Source organism: Myotis brandtii, unplaced genomic scaffold (genome assembly GCF_000412655.1).
Source record: "Myotis brandtii unplaced genomic scaffold, ASM41265v1 scaffold726, whole genome shotgun sequence".
NCBI classification, from domain to species: domain Eukaryota; kingdom Metazoa; phylum Chordata; class Mammalia; order Chiroptera; family Vespertilionidae; genus Myotis; species Myotis brandtii.
Window position 1 is genome coordinate 3,887 of NW_005370869.1, and position 21,080 is coordinate 24,966.

General features: G+C 42.8%; 1 protein-coding gene across 1 annotated transcript in view; it reads right to left on the minus strand.

Moving 5' to 3' along the window:
- Nucleotides 1–15,812: 15,812 nt before the first annotated feature.
- Nucleotides 15,813–21,080, minus strand: part of HYAL4 (hyaluronoglucosaminidase 4) — a 13,782-nt gene continuing 8,514 nt past the window's right edge. The window contains exons 2-3 of the mRNA XM_005882511.1: nucleotides 18,372–18,461; nucleotides 15,813–16,208 (exon numbers count right to left, since the gene is read on the minus strand). Of these exons, the coding sequence (XP_005882573.1) occupies nucleotides 15,813–16,208; nucleotides 18,372–18,461 (486 nt within the window). The remainder of the gene's footprint in view (nucleotides 16,209–18,371; nucleotides 18,462–21,080) is intronic.

Below are 21,080 nucleotides of genomic sequence, written 5' to 3' on the forward strand. Positions count from 1 at the left end.
ATTTGCATATTAGGCTTTTATTATATAGGATAAATAAATATAAGAGCCTGTCTGACCAATTGCTATTCTTGCTGCAGTGATATAATCAGGGCAAGGTTTTTGAAATTAAACTTGTTTTACAAATAAATTAGTCTTAATGTGGCTATATTTGATTAAAAATTAGGATGATATTAGAGAGAAAGAAAATTATGTTTCTATAGAAAATATAATACTCCTTTGTGGATTAAATTCAAGTTCTGTTCATTGTCTTTAAGTTTTTATTTCCAACCTGTAAACTGGACTGGAACTTAAATTCTTCTATATTCCTCAAATATCTGGCTACAACTATCCAACTGATGTTTCCAATTTTTCTCCTACTTTTGTCTTGGAATCATTGAGAACTAAAGCTGCCCTTTTTCTGAAGCCTTACACACTGAAGCTGAACAACCTGATATAATCTTAAGAGAGATCAATCACCACAGTAGCGCATGCTTAGACGACCTTCATGCCTGTTGTGTAAGCCATTCAGAGAGTTTACCTGAATACCCAATGACGTCATAGGAGACTTTCCAAGCTGCAAAGGTTGCTTCAACTCTAATATCAAGAAAACTTCTTGACTGGCTACCACCAAGACCCAGAAACTGGTTTATACTTTGCTCCTGCCACTGACCTTTGTCTATCTTCTGTTTCCATAGAAATGCCTCTTATTGAATACCTGGCTGCTTGCTTATATAATAAAGGCCTGACCTTGGAACCCCACCCATGTCACCACCTCCTGAAAAGAAATGAACTGCCCTGACCAATGGTCAGGACTCACTGGTTCAATGAGATGGGGGAACTGTAGGGGAGCAAGATGTGCCACCCCAAAATGTGTCTCTCTGGCATGAGGATTAATTTAGGTTGAGTGTTTTTAAGAAACAGAAAACTTGGAAAATGTTTCTTGTTACTTCCCCCTTCATTGCCTACAAGAATAATGGGCATGTTCTAGAACAGAACCATCATAGGGGATCTACAAAGAATCTGGGCCAGGTGTGGTGAGGGACACTCTGCAGGGTCTAGAGATCTGAGTGTCCTTGGGGGCCATTGTCTCTGTGTGGCCCAGGTAACCTGTGTTCCCAAACATCTGTTATCTTCATGTCTATCTCCATGTCAAGTGCCTTCCTCCACTTTGAAGTCCTAAACCACTGTGCCCTTCTCCTTAGCTCAAGATAGCTATCAGCCCCATCTGCCTGATTTGCCAAAGGGCCCCGTATTCTTATCGAGCCTCAGTATGTACCTGTGTGGTTAGATGTGGTTATTTTCTCCTGTTAACCTGTCTCGTGTCAATTTAATTCTTAGACCATCCAGAAGAACCCAAGAAGGTAGTGTAAAATTTCCTCCTCCCTGATGCCTTCTTTTTTTTTAAATCTTTATTGTTGAAAGTATTACATACTGTATGTCCCCCTTTTTCTCCAATTGACCTCTTATAGTCCACCCCTGGCCGCACCACCTTGAATGCGCCTGACCTCGTCATCTACCTCCCTGACACCTTCTAACTTTACCAACAGTGATTAGACTTGTTAATAACTCTCTTAGAAAGTACAATGGGGATGATGGATAAAGTCTGGGTTCAAATTACTGAACCCACATATTTTGGTGATATAAGATACACTGAGGAAACAGTGGACAAAGGGTACTCGCTTGAGTCTAGCCTGTTAGGTTGCTGAAGGAGGAACACATGAGGCCAGAATGGTGAGGGATTATTACGAATTTATTGATCATCCACACACCAGGTAGCTGAGCCTGGATGGCTCCAGCCCCCAGTGACAGGAGTCAGCAGCTTTTAAAGGACTTGTGGCGGGCTTTTTTCTGGGCAGAGACTTTTTTATGCATACCGGGAGGGGAGATAATGGCATGCGGTCACAGCAAGTGAAATGTGATCTCAGCAAAGGGAATGTCCATGGTGAAATGACCTGAAAAGCCAGTTCCCTGGGGAGGGGTATCAATTCAATTGCTCCATCAAACCTAACATTCCAGCCTTTTTGTTTTATGGAAGAGGGACTGAGGTGGGATATCAAGGTCACAGGGGAATGGGCTTTGATAGCAGTGGGCTGGACGAGGGGTGCAGCAGCATGATTTCTCCCAAGAGACTGGTTGGTGAAGTCTCGAAAGTGGACCTGTTGAGTGACTTGGGAGGTGAAAGCTGGTCCTGAGACTGCCACAGCGTCACTTGTCTAGTTTTGCTGCTTTTCTGGGTCTGGAGCTAAAATACAACTGAGACCTAGATGTTATCTTTGGGGGGAAAAAGATTTGAGGTCTCAGTTGCCTGACTAGTGATATGAAAGAGGTGAATGGGTTACCCTGGGGGTGAGGTTCTTGTTTTCCTAGTTTTGCCCCTTGCTGGGCATCCGCAGGCTTCTTGTAGGTCCTGAGACAGGGTTTCAAAACAGGTAGAGCAGTGGTTAAGCTCCCTATGGCAGTTCCAACCCCTGATGTGATGCCCAGGGTTATTAGGAGAGGGATTATCTGGACTCCTCCTGTGTGTCAGATATGATGGGTTACGAGGACAGGTCAAGACTGATTATCAGGGGCTACATCTATATTGGGTATACAGGTTCCTGTCCAACTGATGGGGAGACAGATGTATGTGTTTTCCCCACAGAGGAAGAAAAATCCCTGATCATGGAGACAAGCTGCAAGGTGTAAGGAGAAGAGGTGGACTAAAGGGTCTGAGATTCCCTTTCCCGGTTCCAGGCTCCAAGCTGAGAGAGTAGTCGCCCTGGCACTACCAATTAGGGGTGACAGATGAGTGGTTTGAGATTTTATTGCAGTGAAAGTGGGCAGGAAGGCTAGAATAGGATGATATTCAAGGGAAAAGAGAAAGGGACGGAAAGGAGTAGTTGAAGCCGGGGACCTGGAGGGTTGGATAAGAAGTAAGACAGACTGGCTGTGATCAATTAGTTGTAAGATACCACTGCACTCAGATCAGCCAAATTTAGTACTTAAAATTTCCTGAGGTTATAATCTCCCACTCACTGGCTTAACTTCTTATTTTTACTGAACCTTAACCCTTGCTGTTTTTACTTTTAAACCTTAAACTGCTATGCTAAAGACTTTTACTTTTCTTTCAAACAGAACAGCCAACTTGGTTGCCTTCCAGAAAAAACAGGTAGGAGAGAGACATGCTGGCCAATACTGCAATGCATATATCTCAAGTAAGAGTAACTTTCTTTTTACTTATGGTGTCTCATTAATGGTGAGATTTAATGCTTGAATAATAACTTTTAGTTTATTCTATAAGTAGTAGTGGAAGAGATTTTTTAATTCCTTCTTTTTAAGCTTAAATTTACTTCTAAACAGCATTCCTTTTGGCTAGTGCTCATTTGCATATATATGCAAATTTTACTTTGGACTTTACTAAAACCAGTTGCTCATAAAATATTGGCTTCTCATATGAATGAGTTTATATCAGACCTTGATTATATTGTAAAAAACTAACTTATCAAGTAATAAGCAAACCTATACATTTGACCTATGAAGTACAGATGCCAACCTCCCCACCCCCAAGCCAATCTGAAGAGCAGGCTGGGTAGGGGTCTGAGGCATTATGTAGACTCCTGTCTTAAAATTCCACTGTTGAATATTCTGGTTTAGCTTAAGAAGTATCCAGCAGCCTTGTCCTGCCAGGCTTGGAGACTGAAACCTCAAGCTTTCTTGCTCAGAGTAAAATGGCCCTTTTACAATTCTTGTAAACTAGAGGCCCAATGCACAAAATTTGTGCAAGAGTAGGCCTTCCTCTCCCCAAAAAGCAGGCACCTGCTTCCCTCTAGCACCCAGGACCTGGGCTTCCCTCCAGGTGCCAGCAGTCACCCAGGACCTGGGCAGCCCCAGCTTCGTCTGGAAGGGCATCCAGTCTAATTAGCATATTATGCTTTTATTATTATAGTCAACTTTAGAACTTATTTCTTTCTTTCAACATTTCTCTTTTCCTTCTCATTACATACCCAACCTTCACAAATTTCACACTTTCAAATTAGCCTTCAAACCTTCTTTCTATGTCCTTCAAAAATGCATAACCATGCCTCAGACCTTCCATTAAGTATTTCTACTTAATATTCTTTCTTTCTAGCATACCTTCAGCAACTTGTACAGACCTTTTCTTTCTTTTTTTAAGTGTATTAGAATCCTTCACTCTTACAAACCTTAATTTTTCAATGATAACCAAAAAGTAAACAGCCAATATTTCTTAGATTGTACTTTCAAGCAAATATACAATCAACAAAGTACAAGAGACCTTCTGTAATAAAAACTAAGAGCAGGCAAATTAAAACCTGTCTAGCAATCAATGTTTCAGTATTGTATGCTATTTTTAAATATTTAGATATTTATCATTTAACCCAGCAATGCTCCAAAGTCATTAAGTTAATAAAGACTTTGGAAAATTATGTATAGGCATATGAGGCTAGAGAAAAGACAGGGGGAGGAGGGAGCAGGCCCCACAGCCTGTTCTCAGGCCTCAAGCCGCTTAGATTCAAAACTGCCGGATTTTTCCTTAGAGATAACATACTAAGGTTTGGGAGATAACGAGCTCAGCTTCTGATAATAGCCAGACTGTTAAGTAAGCATGTGCAGTAAAGAAAGTTGTTCTTTGGGAAAAGTGGAGTAGGGGTGGGGGGGTAAGAAGGCTCTGAGGTCAGAGCAGTTTTCAGAGCATTAAAGGGGTGAGAATATTGGCCGTGGGACCTAAAGGCTCAGTGAGAGGGTCCCTTCGCCATGTCATGTCATAGAGGAGCTTTGCAAGAAGACTAAAATTGTGAACCTGGAGGCGAGAGTACGCAGTGAGCCTGAGAAAGGAGAAAATTTCTTGTTCAGAGAAAGGGACAGTCATGGAGAAGCTAAGGAGATAAGGCGTTTACAGTCCAAGGAATGGCATGGCTTTGTGGGGTGAGAGAGTGAAACTGAGGTAGTTGACTATCGTTTGGGACAACTGGGTTTTATGAGGAAATGCATGGTAGCCCTGGCCGGGCACTGAGGTAGAATGAGAAAAGAATGAATAGGGGTATTTAGTAAGATGCAGTGTAGAGGTGAGGTGGCTAATGGCTGTGAGACTAATCTGTCAACCCCCATAATAGAGACTGAGGAGTGTACAAGGGTCCCAGCGAGTTTGGAGAGGGCCGAACAAGTGGCCCCAGTATCTGTTAAAAAAAAGAGATCAGCCCTAACCAGTTTGGCTCAGTGGATAGAGCGTCGGCCTGCAGACTGAGGGGTCCCAGGTTCGATTCCGGTCAAGGGCATGTACCTTGGTTGCGGGCACATCCCCAGTGGGGAGTGTGCAGGAGGCAACTGATCGATGCTTCTCTCTCATCGATGTTTCTAACTCTCTATTCCTCTCCCCTCCTCTCTGTAAAAAATCAATAAAATATATTAAAGAAAAAAAGAGAGATCAGCTTACCTGCCACCACAAACATTACCCAAGGCTCTGTCCTGGTGATGTAAGTCTGTGGGGCCCTGTTAGGGCCTGGGCAGCTTCTTCAGTGGCTAGTCCCAGGAGGTCTGGGAGCTCCAAACTGGATCCAGAGGGTGGCCTTGCTGGACTGGCTGAGGTCTGACCTGGAGGGGCCAGACTACAGTCCAATTTCCAGTGGCCTTCCCTTCCGCACCTTGGGCAGGGCCCAGGGGGGGTCTCGGGTTTGAGCAGGACTTGGCCTAGTGTTGTGTATGTTTCCCCCCAAGTTCTGCGTGGAGTAGGGTTCAGTATCTGAAAAGAGGAGCCGCACACAAATGAGAGAAAAATGACATGAGATAATTTTGAAATATTGGGGGACCAGGTGGGCAAGTCCAGAAGGACTTCCACCGATGCTCAGGCCGCTCCAACCTTTTATTTGATCTGGGGTAGCCCTAGGGTAAGGTGGTTTGAATGACACATGGATTAGCTCATCAGTAGACAATTTACAGAAATAGGCAGAATATTTGATCAACAATAGTCAACAAGGATCTACACAAGTATCCAAGGAATTCAGTGAACTAAGATGGGGATGATGCTTCAGCTACCATTATCTAGATTAACTGGGTGGTGTCTAAATTAACTGGGTGGTGCACAGTCCTGACCTTTGCTAGGACTTTCAAAGGTTACTAGCTTTGGGGGGTCTCTGTCTATACTCAGCTAGTGAAGACAGTAAATGGACTTCGGCAGCCTAGTGTCTTTCCTTGTTGCATTTGAAGCATGGGCCCAGAGGAGGCTTAGCCCCTGACTTACCCTTGGTTGGAGGACCAGCACTACGTTTGGGGTTCATGAGAGTGGTGGCTAGGAGCTGGAAGGCCTCCTTCTGGGCCTCAGCCTTGGCCTGATCTCGCTTTTGATTTTGGATTTGTGTCTCCTCACCTCTATTATTAAAGACCTTAGAGGCCAGGTTAATGAGGTCTTTTTAAGGGGGTTGTGGACCTCTGTCTATTTTTTGAAGTTTATGGTATGTGTCGAGGGCTGATTGGGATATAAAATGGGTGTTCAGAAGAAGGGCTCCCTTTGGGGAAGTGGGGTCTAAGGTGGTAAATTTCCGTAGAGGAGGACAGGAGGACATAGATGTCATGCCAAGTCAGGTCATAGGACTGGGTCAGGCACTCAAATTCCTTAGTTAAGGTGGTTGGGTCAGTGGAAAAAGACATGAGATGCTTCTCAACCTGTGTGAGGCTGGACATAGAGAATGGGACGTGGACCCAGACTATGCCCTCAGTTTCTGCTACCTCCTTCAGGGGTGGAATTGGCATGGGAATAAAAGAGGCTGTTGAGGAGGGTGGTCTTTGGGTGGCCCGAGAGCAAGTGTTAGGTGGGAAAAGGCTGTTTTGGAGCTTGTGTTCTTGGGATTTGGGCTCTCAGGGGCCAGGGAAGGGTGGTTGCTGGTTAGGAAGGTCTGGGTTTTGGGAATCTACTGCAGGTGAGGGAGGGGATGTGTAAGGAGATGGAGGTCAGTGGTCTCCTGGGTCAAAAGTAGATTCAGAATCAGAAGTGTTAGGGGTAAGATGTTTTGTGTGAAGGAAAAAGATCTGATGGGTAGAGCAGGACTGAGAGAGAGGATTGAGACTAAAGGGTGAAAAAGGTCTGGACGTAGGGAATCTCTGACCATTTTCCATTGCAGTGACAGCAATTATGTAAATTACTCAGTGTGTTAAAATTGAAAGTGCTGTTTTCAGGCCATTGAGACTTATTATCTAGTTTATGTTGTGGCTAAACAGTTGGGCCTGATCTCCCCCCCACGAGTGTGCAGAGGAAGTGTGGTGTGGCCCACGAGAGAGGAAGGGTGAGTGACAGACCACAAATCCAAAGGTGACTGTATAGGACAGGCATCCCTCTGCTAAACAAATCACCACATGAAACAAGAGGTGACCCTCTGGACTGGGCGTCCCCAATCCAGAAGGACCCAAAGCCGAATGGCTGAGGAGTCTTCTGGCCTAGTGTTAGGACTTTTGAGAGGAGAGATTTGCGAGAAGTCAGTGAGAGAGAGTGGGCAGAAGACTCGAGACGAGGGGAATTGTGGAACATCACTCACCTAGAGAAGATTGGCCTGTGTGGGATGGAGGGTCAGCAATAGAGAAGGAGAGATTCCCAGTCCAGTGTCATCCTTGGCTGGCTGGGGGGGACCCCGTAAGGGAGGGAGGCCTAATCCAGGCGGGCAATCGAGTCACCCAAGTAGGATTCGGAGGTAAGCCCAGGACGAGCTGCCGCTGCCTACTGCTCTCCAAGTAGCAAACTCAGGGTGACCGAAGCCAGGATGATGGCTCCCCATCCCAGTGGGACCCTCCCAGGTTTCAGCACCAAATGTTAGGTGACCGAAGAAGGAACACACCAGACCAGAATGGTGAGGGACTGCAAATTTATTCAATCATCCTCACACCAGGTGCCTGAGCCTGGATGACTCCAGCCCCTAGTGACAGGAGTTAGTGGCTTTTAAAGGACTTTGGGAGGGCTTTTTCTGGGTGGAGACTTCTTTATGCCTACCCAGAGGGGAGATAATGGAATGTGGTCACCACAAGTGAAATGTGGTCTCAGCAAAGTGAATGTCCATAGTGAAATGACCTGAAGGAAGAGTTAAACAGTTATGAATAGTTCAATTTTTTTCCTTTTATTCCTTTCCTCGACCTCCCTCTCTTCCCTCTCTCAGACACTTTACATAACGTATTAACATAACACATTGACACATTAAATCCCAATTGTTAGGCACTCTTGCGCTCCATTATGCCCTGCTGGGGGCTCTTGCCCCTCCTGGCAATTTTCCTGTTATTCTCATTGTAGGTTTCATGATTAATGGCCTGGTCTTCGGCTTCTAGTAAACTGCCTCACTTGGTTTCCAGTGACCCCCTACGCCTGGCCCCCACCTGCACCTGACAAGAGTACTAGCAGGAGGGACAGAGATCATTCCACACCCCAACCCTACCTCCTTTCATATTCCTACTAGTGGCAAAACTGGGGAGTCTCCATTATTTGTTGTGTTTCTGCCTAAATTGACTGGCACCACAAATGTTCCCCACTTTACCCAAAAAATAATGCCACGTATTCCCTATCATTCCTCTGCAACTATGGGTGTGCTAGTCTCTCTAGGCCAGGGGTCCTCAAACTACGGCCCGCGGGCCACATGCAAATACAAATATTGTATTTGTTCCCATTTTGTTTTTTTACTTCAAAATAAGATACGTGCAGTGTGCATAGGAATTTGTTCATAGTTTTTTTTAAACTATAGTCTGGCCCTCCAACGGTCTAAGGGACAGTGAACTGGCCCCCTGTTTAAAAAGTTTGAGGACCCCTGCTCTAGGCTATTGTTATAACCCATTGTTTTTTAATTTCTCAATCTGTCCTGATGCCTTCACTTTTCTCTGTGCCCTGCTTTTTCTCTTCTCTGCTTAAAGCATCCTGATAACCAGTAGTACTCCGCAGCTTTGGTTTTGATTCTGTTTTGTTCTCTGTACTTGATCTTAAGATTTCTCTTGGCTATAATCCAAGTAAGTCTCCCCACACGACTACCTAGGTCTGCCATATACATGTTCGAAATCAATTAAAACTGATTCTACACTTGATCTTAGAAAAAAGGCCGAGAAGCAATTAAAACTGATTCTGATTCTGATCTTACCTGGATGTTGGGGGAAAGCCCCAAAAGTCTAAATTCAAGGAACATATGCAAAGTATAAGAGCTTTAGTAGGAGAAACTTACATACACGGGCAAAGGAGCTGCTCTCAGTGGTGGCTGAAGGAGGAATCCAAACCCCGCCTGGGACAGCTTCTCTTTTTTATAGGGGCTCACAGTGAACCCACATGGTGGGTAGTCAGGTAGAACCCCAGGAAGAACAATACATTCCTAAGTTAACAGATAACATCACGCATTATCACACTCTATACATTCATTGACCTCTTTCCTGGGGGGCGTGACATTTAACTTTGGGCAGCATTCTGGGTAGTCAGCCAAGCCTGGGGCTACAGAAAGTTGACTACAACATTTCCCAGAGGCCTTCGCTACTGGAACCATGTTGCATCTCAGTGAGTTCACTTACACTGGCCCATAGTCTCTGTTAAAATTTACTTCTCTCTCACTCCAATTCCTTAGGTAATTTACTTCCACTTAGATTTGATGGTATAATTGTTTGATGGACTCCCTCACTGTCTTCATTGATTGCCTAATTGAGAATTTCAGACACTGCAGAACAATATGAAAGAGATGTGCTAGAGTTGCTGGGCATCTCAAACCATACCACAAGTCCCAACCACTTAATTTATTGATTCAACCATTGTAAATGGAGTATTTATTGCATGCGAAGTAGAGGCATGGACGACACCACATAGACCAGGCTCTGCTCTTTCGGAGCTTCCATTCTAGGAAACAGAAAATAAGCAAATAAATGAATAATTTCAGAGTGACAAATGCTGTCCTAGTCCACTTGGGCTGCTGTAACAAAGACCACAAACTGGGTGACTTAGAAACAGCAGTGAGGGCCCTCTTCTGAGCTGCAGACTTCTTGTTGTACCTTGTCATGTGGAAGGGCCTAGGGAGCTCCTGGGGTCTCTTTAGAAAGGTATTCATTCCAGCCCTAGCTGGTTTGGCTCAATGGATAGAAGATTAGCCTGTGGACTGAAGAGTCCCAGGTTCGATCCCGGTCAAGGGCACATGCCCAAGTTGCAGGTGTGCAGGAGACAGCTGGTCAATGATTCTCATCATTGATGTTTCCATCACTTTCTACCTCTCCCTTCCTCTCTGAAATCAATAAAAATATATTTAAATAAAGAGAAAGGTATTCATTCCATTCATTAAGGTTCCTCTGAATGGCCTCACCTCCTGATACCATCACATCAGGCATTAGAATTTTAACCTATGAATTTTGAGGGGACACAAACATTCAGACACTAGCAAATGTCATTACAGAATTTAAAATGAAGAGTGAGAAAAAGAGCAATTAGTGTTGAAAAGGCAAGCCATTTCCACTTTAAAGTATAATATAGAATGCTAACTCTCAAAGAGATTGTATCAGTTAACACTTCCTCTACAAGTTGAGTTTTATTTCCCCCACCCAAGCTAATACTCTATTATCATACTTCGTTAAGTAATGTAAAAATGGTATCTCATTGTCATTTTAATCATAATTTATTTTATTTTGAGAAATTAAGCTATTCATACTTTCTTAACTGTGATTTTAATGTTCATGTCCTTTTCCCTTGTTAGGTTTGGGTCACTTTGAATTGATTTGCTTAAGAACTCTTTACATATTAAGGGAATTAGCCCTTTGTTATAAGTACCAAACATCTTTTTCCAATTTGTGTTTTGACTTGTCCAAAGTATTGTTTCCATGCAAAAGACAAACTCTTTTCTATGTTTGTTTCTAAATATTTGGAGAATAAATGGTCAGGTTCCCCAGTTGTAGACCCTAACATGAGGTTTCATGTGTAAGAGATTTATTAAGGAAGTTTTACCAGAAAAAAACTCTTAAGAGAATTAAAGAAGCAAGAGAAGGGCAGGAAGCCAAGAAAGGTTGCAATTTCACATAAAGTCCTGCAGAGGACAGCATTTGCCTGATCATACCGGGGATCCAAGGAAGGCCACTAGAAGCAAACCATGCTGAATGAATGGGAGGGAGGGAAGAGAGGAAGCTGGGAAAGGGGTGTACAACAGACAATGGAGGGACGTTGGGGATTCGGTGGCTGTTAACAATCTGTGAGTCAGGGGTCAATGAAGGGAAAAAATAGAGAAGTTTAAACCTAGTATTTGACCTAATCACTCATGAATAATTTGTTTTCTCCTCTCCTTCACCTCTTCCTGGATTTACATAGTCAGGCCTGATGGTGCCAAAGTTATTGGGAAAGTCCATTTTCAGAAAGTTGAAGGCCAAGTAAGTATCTGTAGATGTATATCTTGGGAGTTGGAAAGAGGTAATGGATTGTAAAGGGGACACTTGGTCTTGGTTAAGGAACACAGAATTTAGTTTTTCATCCTTACTACTAAGGGATATCTTTATCATATTTCTGGCATAACCGGAAACTAGCCCCTGATAGTGACTCTCGTTAGCATCTCGGTCTATTTCTTCTTGTAGGATGCTTTAGCACCACTACGGAAATGTCTTTCGCAATCCTCTTGTGAAATAACCTTTAATCCTGTAAGGTAAGTGTCAAGCTGAGAGCATTTGAAAGAATCTTACGGTTCTTTTAAAAACTAACACTTCTCTGGCACAGAGTACTACCTCATTTAAGGCTGCCCTCTCCCAGTTGTCACCCCAGGCATGCCCATGTGTGTATTAGTGTTTCCCTAGGGTGGGGGGGGCGAGGTGGAGGAGTCATCAAATAGTGAGATTGACAATCTCCCTTCATTCTTTGTAGAGCAGAGTCTTCTGGGACCATCTGCTTCCAGAGGGCAAAATAAATTAACAATTCTAAATAGGGAATAATGGCACACTTCTTAAGTCCAAAGGGAAAATAGGTTGTAAGTATACACACAAATTAAAATCAGCAAATGTTCCTAAGTGAAAGCGTATAGCACCCTGTTGCATTTAGGTGCACAAACAGTGCAACAGGTAGTACGTTAGGAATACAACATTTTCTATCCATTTTCCCTTGACAAGAGAACTAACTGTTAGTTACTTTGGGGTAGCAATAAATTTCATTGCAGAAAATTACTTTTCTCAGTGTCTGAACAGAACAAATGCGATGAGTGGTCTCAATGATGACCTAAGACCTTTACTTCCCAGGCCCGGTGAACAGAGTACTCCATTCCAAGTTCCTACAATTAAAGTGAAACTTAAAGTGAAACATTGACGATTCCTGGTCCCACAGAGAAGAGCACAGTGTCAAGTTCAGTAACATTAAAAAAATTTTCAATGTTTTAAGATTAGCATTAAAGACAAAGGAAGCAGTAAGTTTATATATTTAATTCTCTGGTAGAAACAAAAAGCATACCACTAACGTTCACTTTGAAACAATATTTATTTTCCCATTAAATTTTATTCTATCATTTTAAATTATAATAACATAACAGGGCTGCTGCTCAAAGCTCAGAATAAGAAAATATATAAAAAATTGACAGCACGATACATGACTTTATGTGTCATATACATGGCTTAGTAGTGGCTTCCTTGATGATCTATAGTTGGTCAATCGCTTATGGTGTCTGTATCAGTATCCCTTAGAGTTCCATAACCAGTAGATCAGTGGTTCTCAACCTTTCTAATGCCATGACCCTTTAATACAGTTCCACCATAAAATTATTTTCGTTGCTACTTCATAACTGTAATTTTGCTACTGTTATGAATCGTCATGTAAATATCTGATATGCAGGATGTATTTTCATATGTTCATTACAAATTGAACATAATTAAAGCACAGTGATTAATCACAAAAACAATATGTAATTATATATGTGTTTTCCGATGGTCTTAGGCGACCCCTGTGAAAAGGTCGTTCGACCCCCAAAGGGGTCGAGACCCACATGTTGAGAACTGCTGCAGTAGATGCTTAAGAAACTTTAGATTTGTTTAGCCATACCCAGGAAGTTGTTCTAAAATATGATTTGAAATACTTTTCTAATGTATTAGATTAGGAGTTTTCCTCAATATTAAGTACTAGTCACAATAATATCTAAACAATAATTGTATTTTAGACAACTTTTTTTAATGTCTTTATTGATTTTTTTTAGGAGAGAGAGAAACATCAATTTGAGAGAGAAACAGCAATCGTTTGCCCTCATATGTACCCAGACTGGAGATTAAACTTATAACTGGGCATGTGCCCTGACTGGGAATCAAACCAGCAACCCCTCCATGCACAAACAATGCTCAACCAACTGAGCCACACCAGCCAGGGCAAAACATCTTTTGACATCAGCATATAGAGAACTTCCTCAATTCTTTTTAATACTAAATGTTATCTCTTTGTACAAATGTACTATAATTTATTTAGCAAGCCTCATGTTGATATACATAAAGGTTCTTTATTTCTCCTTGATTTTTTTTGCATGTGTTTGTTGATAAAAACAACTTTATATGTATGTATGTAGGAAGGGAGAGGGAGAAAGAGATAGAAACATCAATGATGAAAGAGAATCATTGATTGGCTGCCTTCTGTATGCCCTCTACTGGGGATCAAACTTGCAACCCAGATATATACCCTTGACCAGAATCGAACCCAAGACCCTTCAGTCTACAGGCCAACACTCTAGCCACTGAGCCAAACCAGCTAGGGCAACAACTCTTATTTGTCCTGTAGAGGTCCCTAGGATCTGAATTTTGATCATTACACCCTTGATGTGTTGTTTTATATATTTCTTTGTTTCTTGTGTTTTCTGTGAATTGGTAGAGGCAGATCAGATTTCAGTTTGATTTTTATAAGGATTTCTTCTTAACTGATGCTGATGGCTACTTCAATTAGCTAGTTTGTAATGTCTGGTTTTATCTTTTTGTGTGATGTTAGCAGCCACTGAGAATCAGTGCCTAGATCCATTAATTCATAGAAACTGCAAAATGGTTATATTCTCTCATACCTTCTTCAGTCATTGGTTTCAATAGGAAGAAATTTCCCTTCCTCCACTATTTGGTTACCCTGAGATATAGTTCATATAGAAAGTGTATAATAAATGGTTGATTCTTTTCTTTTATTTACCTGATTTCAGAGTAATGAGTTGGTTCCTTAAGACTCTTCAAAGGTGGTCAACCAAGGTTTTTCCTCTTGTACCATTTTGACCTCATGGTTTTACATATAATTAACGCATTTCAACCCACTGCAGCGATTTCTTTAGTTATTTTTCAAATTTTTCCTCTCTGTCAATAGAAGACTGACTGTAAGTTGATGAGTGAGCATTTTTGTACAATCTTAGTGATCATAGATAGCATCCTTGCTGTATGGAATAAAAAGGTGTTCCAGACTCATCTTGTACGTTTCCCTCTCTTAGGCCAGGAATCAGAAATTTTCCTAAGAGACCTTGGTATTTTTAAGGATAAATGATATTTAGATTAGGAGAGCTCAGGCTACATTGTTAGTAGATTAGTTAAGTAATTAACAGTGTTTGCTCCATGCAGTCAGAAAAAAGCACTGACTGCCTAAAACCAGAATCACTGTATTGTGGGTTATGATTCTATGTCAATCAGTAAAAAGAGCCTGGCTGGCGTGCTCAGTGGTTGAGCATCAACCTAAGAACCTGAAGGTCACGGTTTGATTCATGGTAAGGGCACATGCCTGGGTTGCAGGCTCAGTCCCCTATGTGAGGTGTGTAGGGGGCAGCCAATCAATGATTCGCTCCCATCATTGATGTTCCTATCTCTCCCTTCCTCTCTAAAATCAATAAAAAATATGTATATTTCTTTTTAAAAGAAATTTGGTGCAAATACGTATTCTGCAAAAGACACCAACTGCATTTTCATTCACAAGTCTCAAGCTTCGGGATCTAGGCAAGGTCAGCCTAGGTGAGCATGAATATTACCCTTAAGCAGCGGTTCTCAACCTGTGGGTCTCAACCCTTTTGGGGGTCGAACGACCCTTTCACAGGGGTCGCCTAAGACCCTCGGAAAACACATATATAATTACATATTGTTTTTGTAATTAGTCACTATGCTTTAATTATGTTCAATTTGTAACAATGAAATTGGGGGTCACCACAACATGAGGAGCTGTATTAAAGGGTCGCGGCATTAGGAAGGTGTGTGTGTGTCGCCCTAAAGCCTTTCCCAGAGTTTAGGTCACCAGGGTCTGTGAGGGAGGGGCTCCGGTGGGTAAGAGGGGCCCCTATTGGAACCGATGCCTGTACATCATGTTGGGAACAGCTCCCCTTGCCTCAGTCCCTGAACCCTCATGAGGAGCCACACCAGGAGCTGGCTCTTCGCTCCAGGAGCCCAGGAGGGAGCAGAAGTCTCGCTGGAAGCGCAGGCTGAACAGGGACTCTCACTTGACCTCTTCTGGGGACCAGATGGCCAGGTCACACCTGAGGGGACGCTGTTTGTTGAATCAGATGATCACCTAGTCATCTGTCTCTCCTCTAAATGGCTAGTTGGCAAACCCGTCTTTGAAATCAGTAATTTAATATGTATAGGTATACTTTTACATATATATTATGTTCATATAAAGACTAAAATATACTAGCTCTAGTTTAAAAACAACTTAAACTTTTTCCAATAAGGAAGAAGAGTGCATTGATTTTTACTCCTGAGTCTGGTTTCTTAGCTAAAGTGAAGCTAAAGAGAGTGCTATGTTACTATTTCTGTTAAATGACATCCATCATGTCTACTTATAATACCTCTCAGTGGATTTCACAAAAGAAAGATTGTTGTAGGTTTCATCTCTTTCCTAAATGACTGCTCTAGAGACCACACAAGTCCCTTTGCACTCAGTTCTCTCACAGTCAGATGCTCGGAAAACCCGCTAAAGCCAGCAGACACAGTGCTCCCAGTGAGCCCGGGAAAGGGGAAGCCCCAGAGCAGGTACCAGCCGCCTCCATGTCCCTGCAGTCAGCCCCTTCGTACCCCTGATAACAATGACAGGAGAACTTCTCCGCCAGCCCTGCCAGGTCTGCATCGGATGCTTCTCCTTTCACATGAAATTCCCCGTCCTCAGAGGCCTCTATGTGGTAACTTGCAGGGTTCAAGTGGAGGTAATCCGGAGCTTTCCACGCCTTCCGTATGCATCGCCCGTTATTCCTGCAGAGGTGAAGGCTGCACATCTCAGCGGCTCTGGTCACGTTGACGATGTAGCTCCCTAAATCGGAACTCACAAACCGCTTCACCTTTGTACAGTTGCCCTAGACATGTGGAAACAAACGGCTTTTAGTGTGTGGGGGTTTTTTGTTTGTTTTTTGGTGTGTGTGTGTTTTGTTTTGGTTTTGGTACTGATAGGGTTAGAGCATTCTAGGTCCAGAAAACATCAATTGAACCCTGACAGCTTGGTTCCAGTTGCTCAGGCAGACAGCACAGGGGACCCAGACCAGAAAGGGGGAGAAGTCAAAGGGACAGGAGATGGAGAATGGGACAGCAGCGCTAACAACTGAACTTGTAAACGGGCCCCAGAGTCAGCCGACGCCGCCTTGCCTTCTTCCAGTTTATAGCCTTTTTCTTCCTCCTAGTTCCCAACTTGATGGGTGTGAAAAAAAGAGGAACAGACCTAGATTAGAAACCATGCCACAACTGCTGTTCTCCCGCACCTTGCAGGTCTGTGGTACCTTTCGTGGTTGTGTTAGAACCTGAAGCATCATATTCTATGAATTTATTGTTTACCGTCTAGCCTTCTGGATGCTCCTGTTAATGATGCTCAAATATCTGTTCTCCTGGGTTCTAGTTGTCTGTACACAATTCAAATAGGGCAAAGCCTGGAAGCTGACTAGGGGTGTGTGTGTGTGTGTGTGTGTGTGTGTGTGTGTGTGTGTCCTACTATGGTTCTAAGTAGAGGCCAGCCGGTTTGTGCAGTCAGCTTCCTTATCTAGCTCTTCTCGTGAGCCACAGGGCTGGAGGGGAAATGTCATACCCGGAGAGACAGGAATTAATTCTGTCCGTTTTTACCTAGTTCTCATATGTGGATAGAGGAGACTTTTAACCTTATGTTGTCACAAATACTTTCATGGACAATATCTTAGTAGCAACAGGTTGAGGCTATGAAACTTGAAGAATATCAGGTGATTGTGAACATTCAAAAAATTCAATTTAACAAAAATTGCTGAGGATACAAGACAAAATACATTGCACTACAGTGATATAAACACACAACATCTGGAAATACAGAAGAGATTGTGATTAATGTGGATTAGGAAAAAGGAGGAAGACTTCTTGGAGTAAATAGTGTCTGAGCTGGGAGAAATTTGAAGAGCCATATAAGTCTTATTTTAAATGTTATTAATTTTCAGCTGATTTCTCCCTACAGGAAAAACAAGTTCAATGTGAGGATTAAAAGTGACCATCTGTTTCTATTTCTCAAAATAAGATATAACATATTTTATGTGATTGTGGAATGCAGAGTGAAACTGTGTGTGGGTAATGCCAGCTCCACCACTAACTAGAATAACTAGCTATTACCTCAGATTTCCTCTTATTTCATCAGCTGCAAATAAGGATAGTAGCTCCTACCTCATAAAGGTTATTATGACTAATAAGTGAGCAATCCAAAACAAAAAAGCACTTAGCACAATCTTAGCACATAATAAACATTCAACAAATATCAGTATTTTTATTACTATCTTTTAAAAAATAATTCTTTATTGTTGAAAGTATTACATATGCCCCCCTTTTCCCCCTACTGACCCCTTCAGCACCCTAAGGTCCATGGGTTATGTATATATGCATACAGGTCTTTGATTGATTACCTTCCACCCACCCACCCTCCCCCACCTTCCTTATTACTATCTATACTAATAAAAGGGTGATATGCAAATTAGGGCAGACGTCTTCCAGACGTCCATCTGGATGTCCATCCGGACAAAGCCACAGTGGCTGCGAGGCACAGGGCTCAGGCAGCTGTTGGCTCACAGCGGCCATGGACTCAGGCAGCTGTGAGCCTGGCAGCTGCAAGGCCCAGAGCTCAGGCCTTGCAGCCACCGCGGCAGGCAGTGGCAGCAGCAGTAGCAGTGGGGTGATGGGGCAGCACCTTCCCCTGATCATCCCGGTCAACTCCCGCAGAGGGGGAGCTGGCCTAAGCTGTCAGTAGGATATCCCCTGAGGGCTCCCGGACTGTGAGAGGGGGCAGGCCGGGCTGATGGACACCCCCCTCCCAGTGCACGAAAATTTGTGCACTGGGCCTCTTGTCTTTAATATAAGTTAATATTTATTGAGCTCCTTCTGTGTATCAGGCACTAGTTTGGACTTTTTTTCTAAAGCCGGTTTATTGGGAAAGCCATGAGACCTCTGATTAGTGAGTTTAGGAAAACAGAGCAAATTATTTAAACAACATGAACTAGTCCTTCGAGGTACTGTCTTACCTTGGATGAAGTTAAATTCATGTCTCCCCAAATAACAATGCCTGCAGCTCCCAGGGCAGCACTTTCTCCAATGGTCCTGATTAGATCTTGCTAGATGGAAGAGGGTAGACTTCATCATCCATTTGAATATAAGACAACATGCTAGGAATTAGGATTGGAGGCTGAGTTCAGTCTAATAGGATATTTCCTATTTTCTCAGGATAATGAAAATGTTGAAAGACTCAATGCTCAGAAATTAACACTCTATAAGCCTGTGGACAAACCTATTAACTATTTTTAAAGAAAAACTTACACTTAGTCCAACAAGATATTATTTTGAAGGCAAGTAGCCTGTAAACAGCCACCAAAGGTGGTTTCATGGAACCTGCTATATGTATAGGACCCAGAAACAGAATCCAAAAGTTTTCCTTCTCCAAATGTGAGGAATGGCTCAGCTTTCTCTTCGCTAAGTTACCTTGTCAATTAGCCACACTCCACTGAGGGCGTCGACTCCGCAGTGACTGGGAGGATTTTGCATCGTTTGGATCCCAGGATCAGGCAAAGGAGCGCAGTGTGGAGGAGCTGCAGGATCTGGTGGGTTTGGCCCTTCTATCTGGTCCCTGAAATCATTTGTGTTTAATACCAGAGTCCCTGTCTCAATAAACTTTACTGATGACTCCTCAAGTTCTAGTAGGCCTGCCGAAAGATTTGTCAATATGGTTAAGATAGATGAAAACTGAATTTCAGCAGGGAGAATGTGGTTTTGTAACCCTAAATGATCATCATTTTAGTGTTTAAAGATGAACACGGATCCCTTGATCTCCAAGGGAAATTCAGAGTTGAATGTATGCAGCTGGTTTTCTAAATTAAGTTCCTACAGCAGGTTTCCTAAATAACTTTGTTAAATTATAAAATAGTCCCCCATCGGTTATATATGCTGGAAGATGTAATTCGGTGATTTGGTGGCAAAGAAAAGCAGAACTTTAAGCTATATTTTGCCTGGGACATTTTATATTAATACTAGAGCCCCAGTGCACGAATTTGTACACCAGTTGGGGTCCCTCGGCCTGGCCTGTGGGATCAGGCAGAAACCGACATCCCCTGAGGGGTCCCAGACTGAGAGAGGGTGCAGGTCAGGCCGAGGGACCCCAACAGTGCATGATTGGGGCCAGGGACGGAATGCAGGAGGGCTCCAGAGTGTGTCCAGCCCATCTCACTCAGTCCCAATTGGCCAGACCCCAGCAGCAAGCTAACCTACCAGTCAGAGCATCTGCCCTAATGGTGGTCAGTGCAGGTCATAGCGAGCAGTTGAGCAGCCTTAGCATATCATTAGCATATTACACTTTGATTGGTTGAATGGATGACCAGACACTTAGCATATTAGGCTTTTATTATATAGGATCAATACTTAAAAAATAAGTCTCCTTATCTGATACTTTTATCTGATACCACTCAAATTAATGGTTTTGCAATCTCAATTTTTAAAGTGTTTTTTTTTTCTGGATGATTTTCTGGAAATTTTCAAAAAGAAAAATGATTTTGGTTTAAAGTAATTTGCCTTTCAGGCTCATATCCATTTCCATTTGCAATGACCATAGCGTCTGCTGAATAGGTCAGCACTCACATGACAGGAAGGGCAGATTTTGTGAGGCTCAAGTGAGTTAGTGTAAGTGCCCCGAATGAAGCCTGTCCATGGCCTTTTTTGGCAAAGACATAAGAGACCAGAGCTCTTCCCTCTTACTCACTTTGAAACTTCCCTGAATACAGTGATGCCATACGCGCATGATGTCATGATGTGGTCTGTGGGGCCCAAATCCCCCACAGGCCTTCTATGAATTGTCAAGTGTATGATACACCTTTTCCAGCTATCTCAGCTACCCTGGATATTCTGTTCTGCTTTTTTTTGTTTTGTTTTGTTTTAGTCTTTATTTGCTTTCCTTTTCAGGTTTGGAAGCTTCTATTCAGATACCCTGAAGCGCAAAGACTCTTTTCTCAGTCATAGAAACACTCTTCATTTCTGCTACAGTGTTTTTTACCTCTAACATTTCTTTCTGGTTCTTTCTTAGAATTTCCTTCTTTCTGCTAGCCTTGTTCATCTGTTCTTGCATGCAGTCTACTTTATCCATTAGAATCCTTAGCATATAAATCCTCAGCATATTAAATTCCTGGTCCAATCATTCCATCATCCCAGACATCTATGTCTGGTTCTGCGGCTTGCTCTGTCTCTTCACGTTGTGCTTTTGCCTTTTAGTATGTCTTGTAATTTTTTTTCTTGATAGCTAGACATGATTTAATTTTTCTTAATGGGCATATAGCTCACACTGGGTAAAAGGAACTACGATGAACAGGCTTTAGTAATGTGCTAGTAAGGTGTGAGGGAAATGGAAGGGTTTACAGTGCTATGATTAGGTCTGTCTTTAGTGAAACTATCTCTAGATTGTGAACTTCACAAATGCTTTTCCCCATCTTAGGTGGGACAGGCTGGCTAAATGGGGCTAAAGTTTGGTATTTCCCTTCTTCTAAGGGGAAGGCCAGAGCCAGCTGAAGGTGAGTATTTCCCTTCCCCCAGATCAGTTAGGCTCTGATAAGACCTAGGTAGGTTTGGCTCTGGTTAAATAGTTTCTCCTGAGAGTGCACTCTGTTAAGAACAGAAAGCACTGGAGTATTCAAAATGTTTCCATTAGAGTCCAGAAACTCCAAGGGAAAGGGTGTGTATAGGGGGGTGTGTGG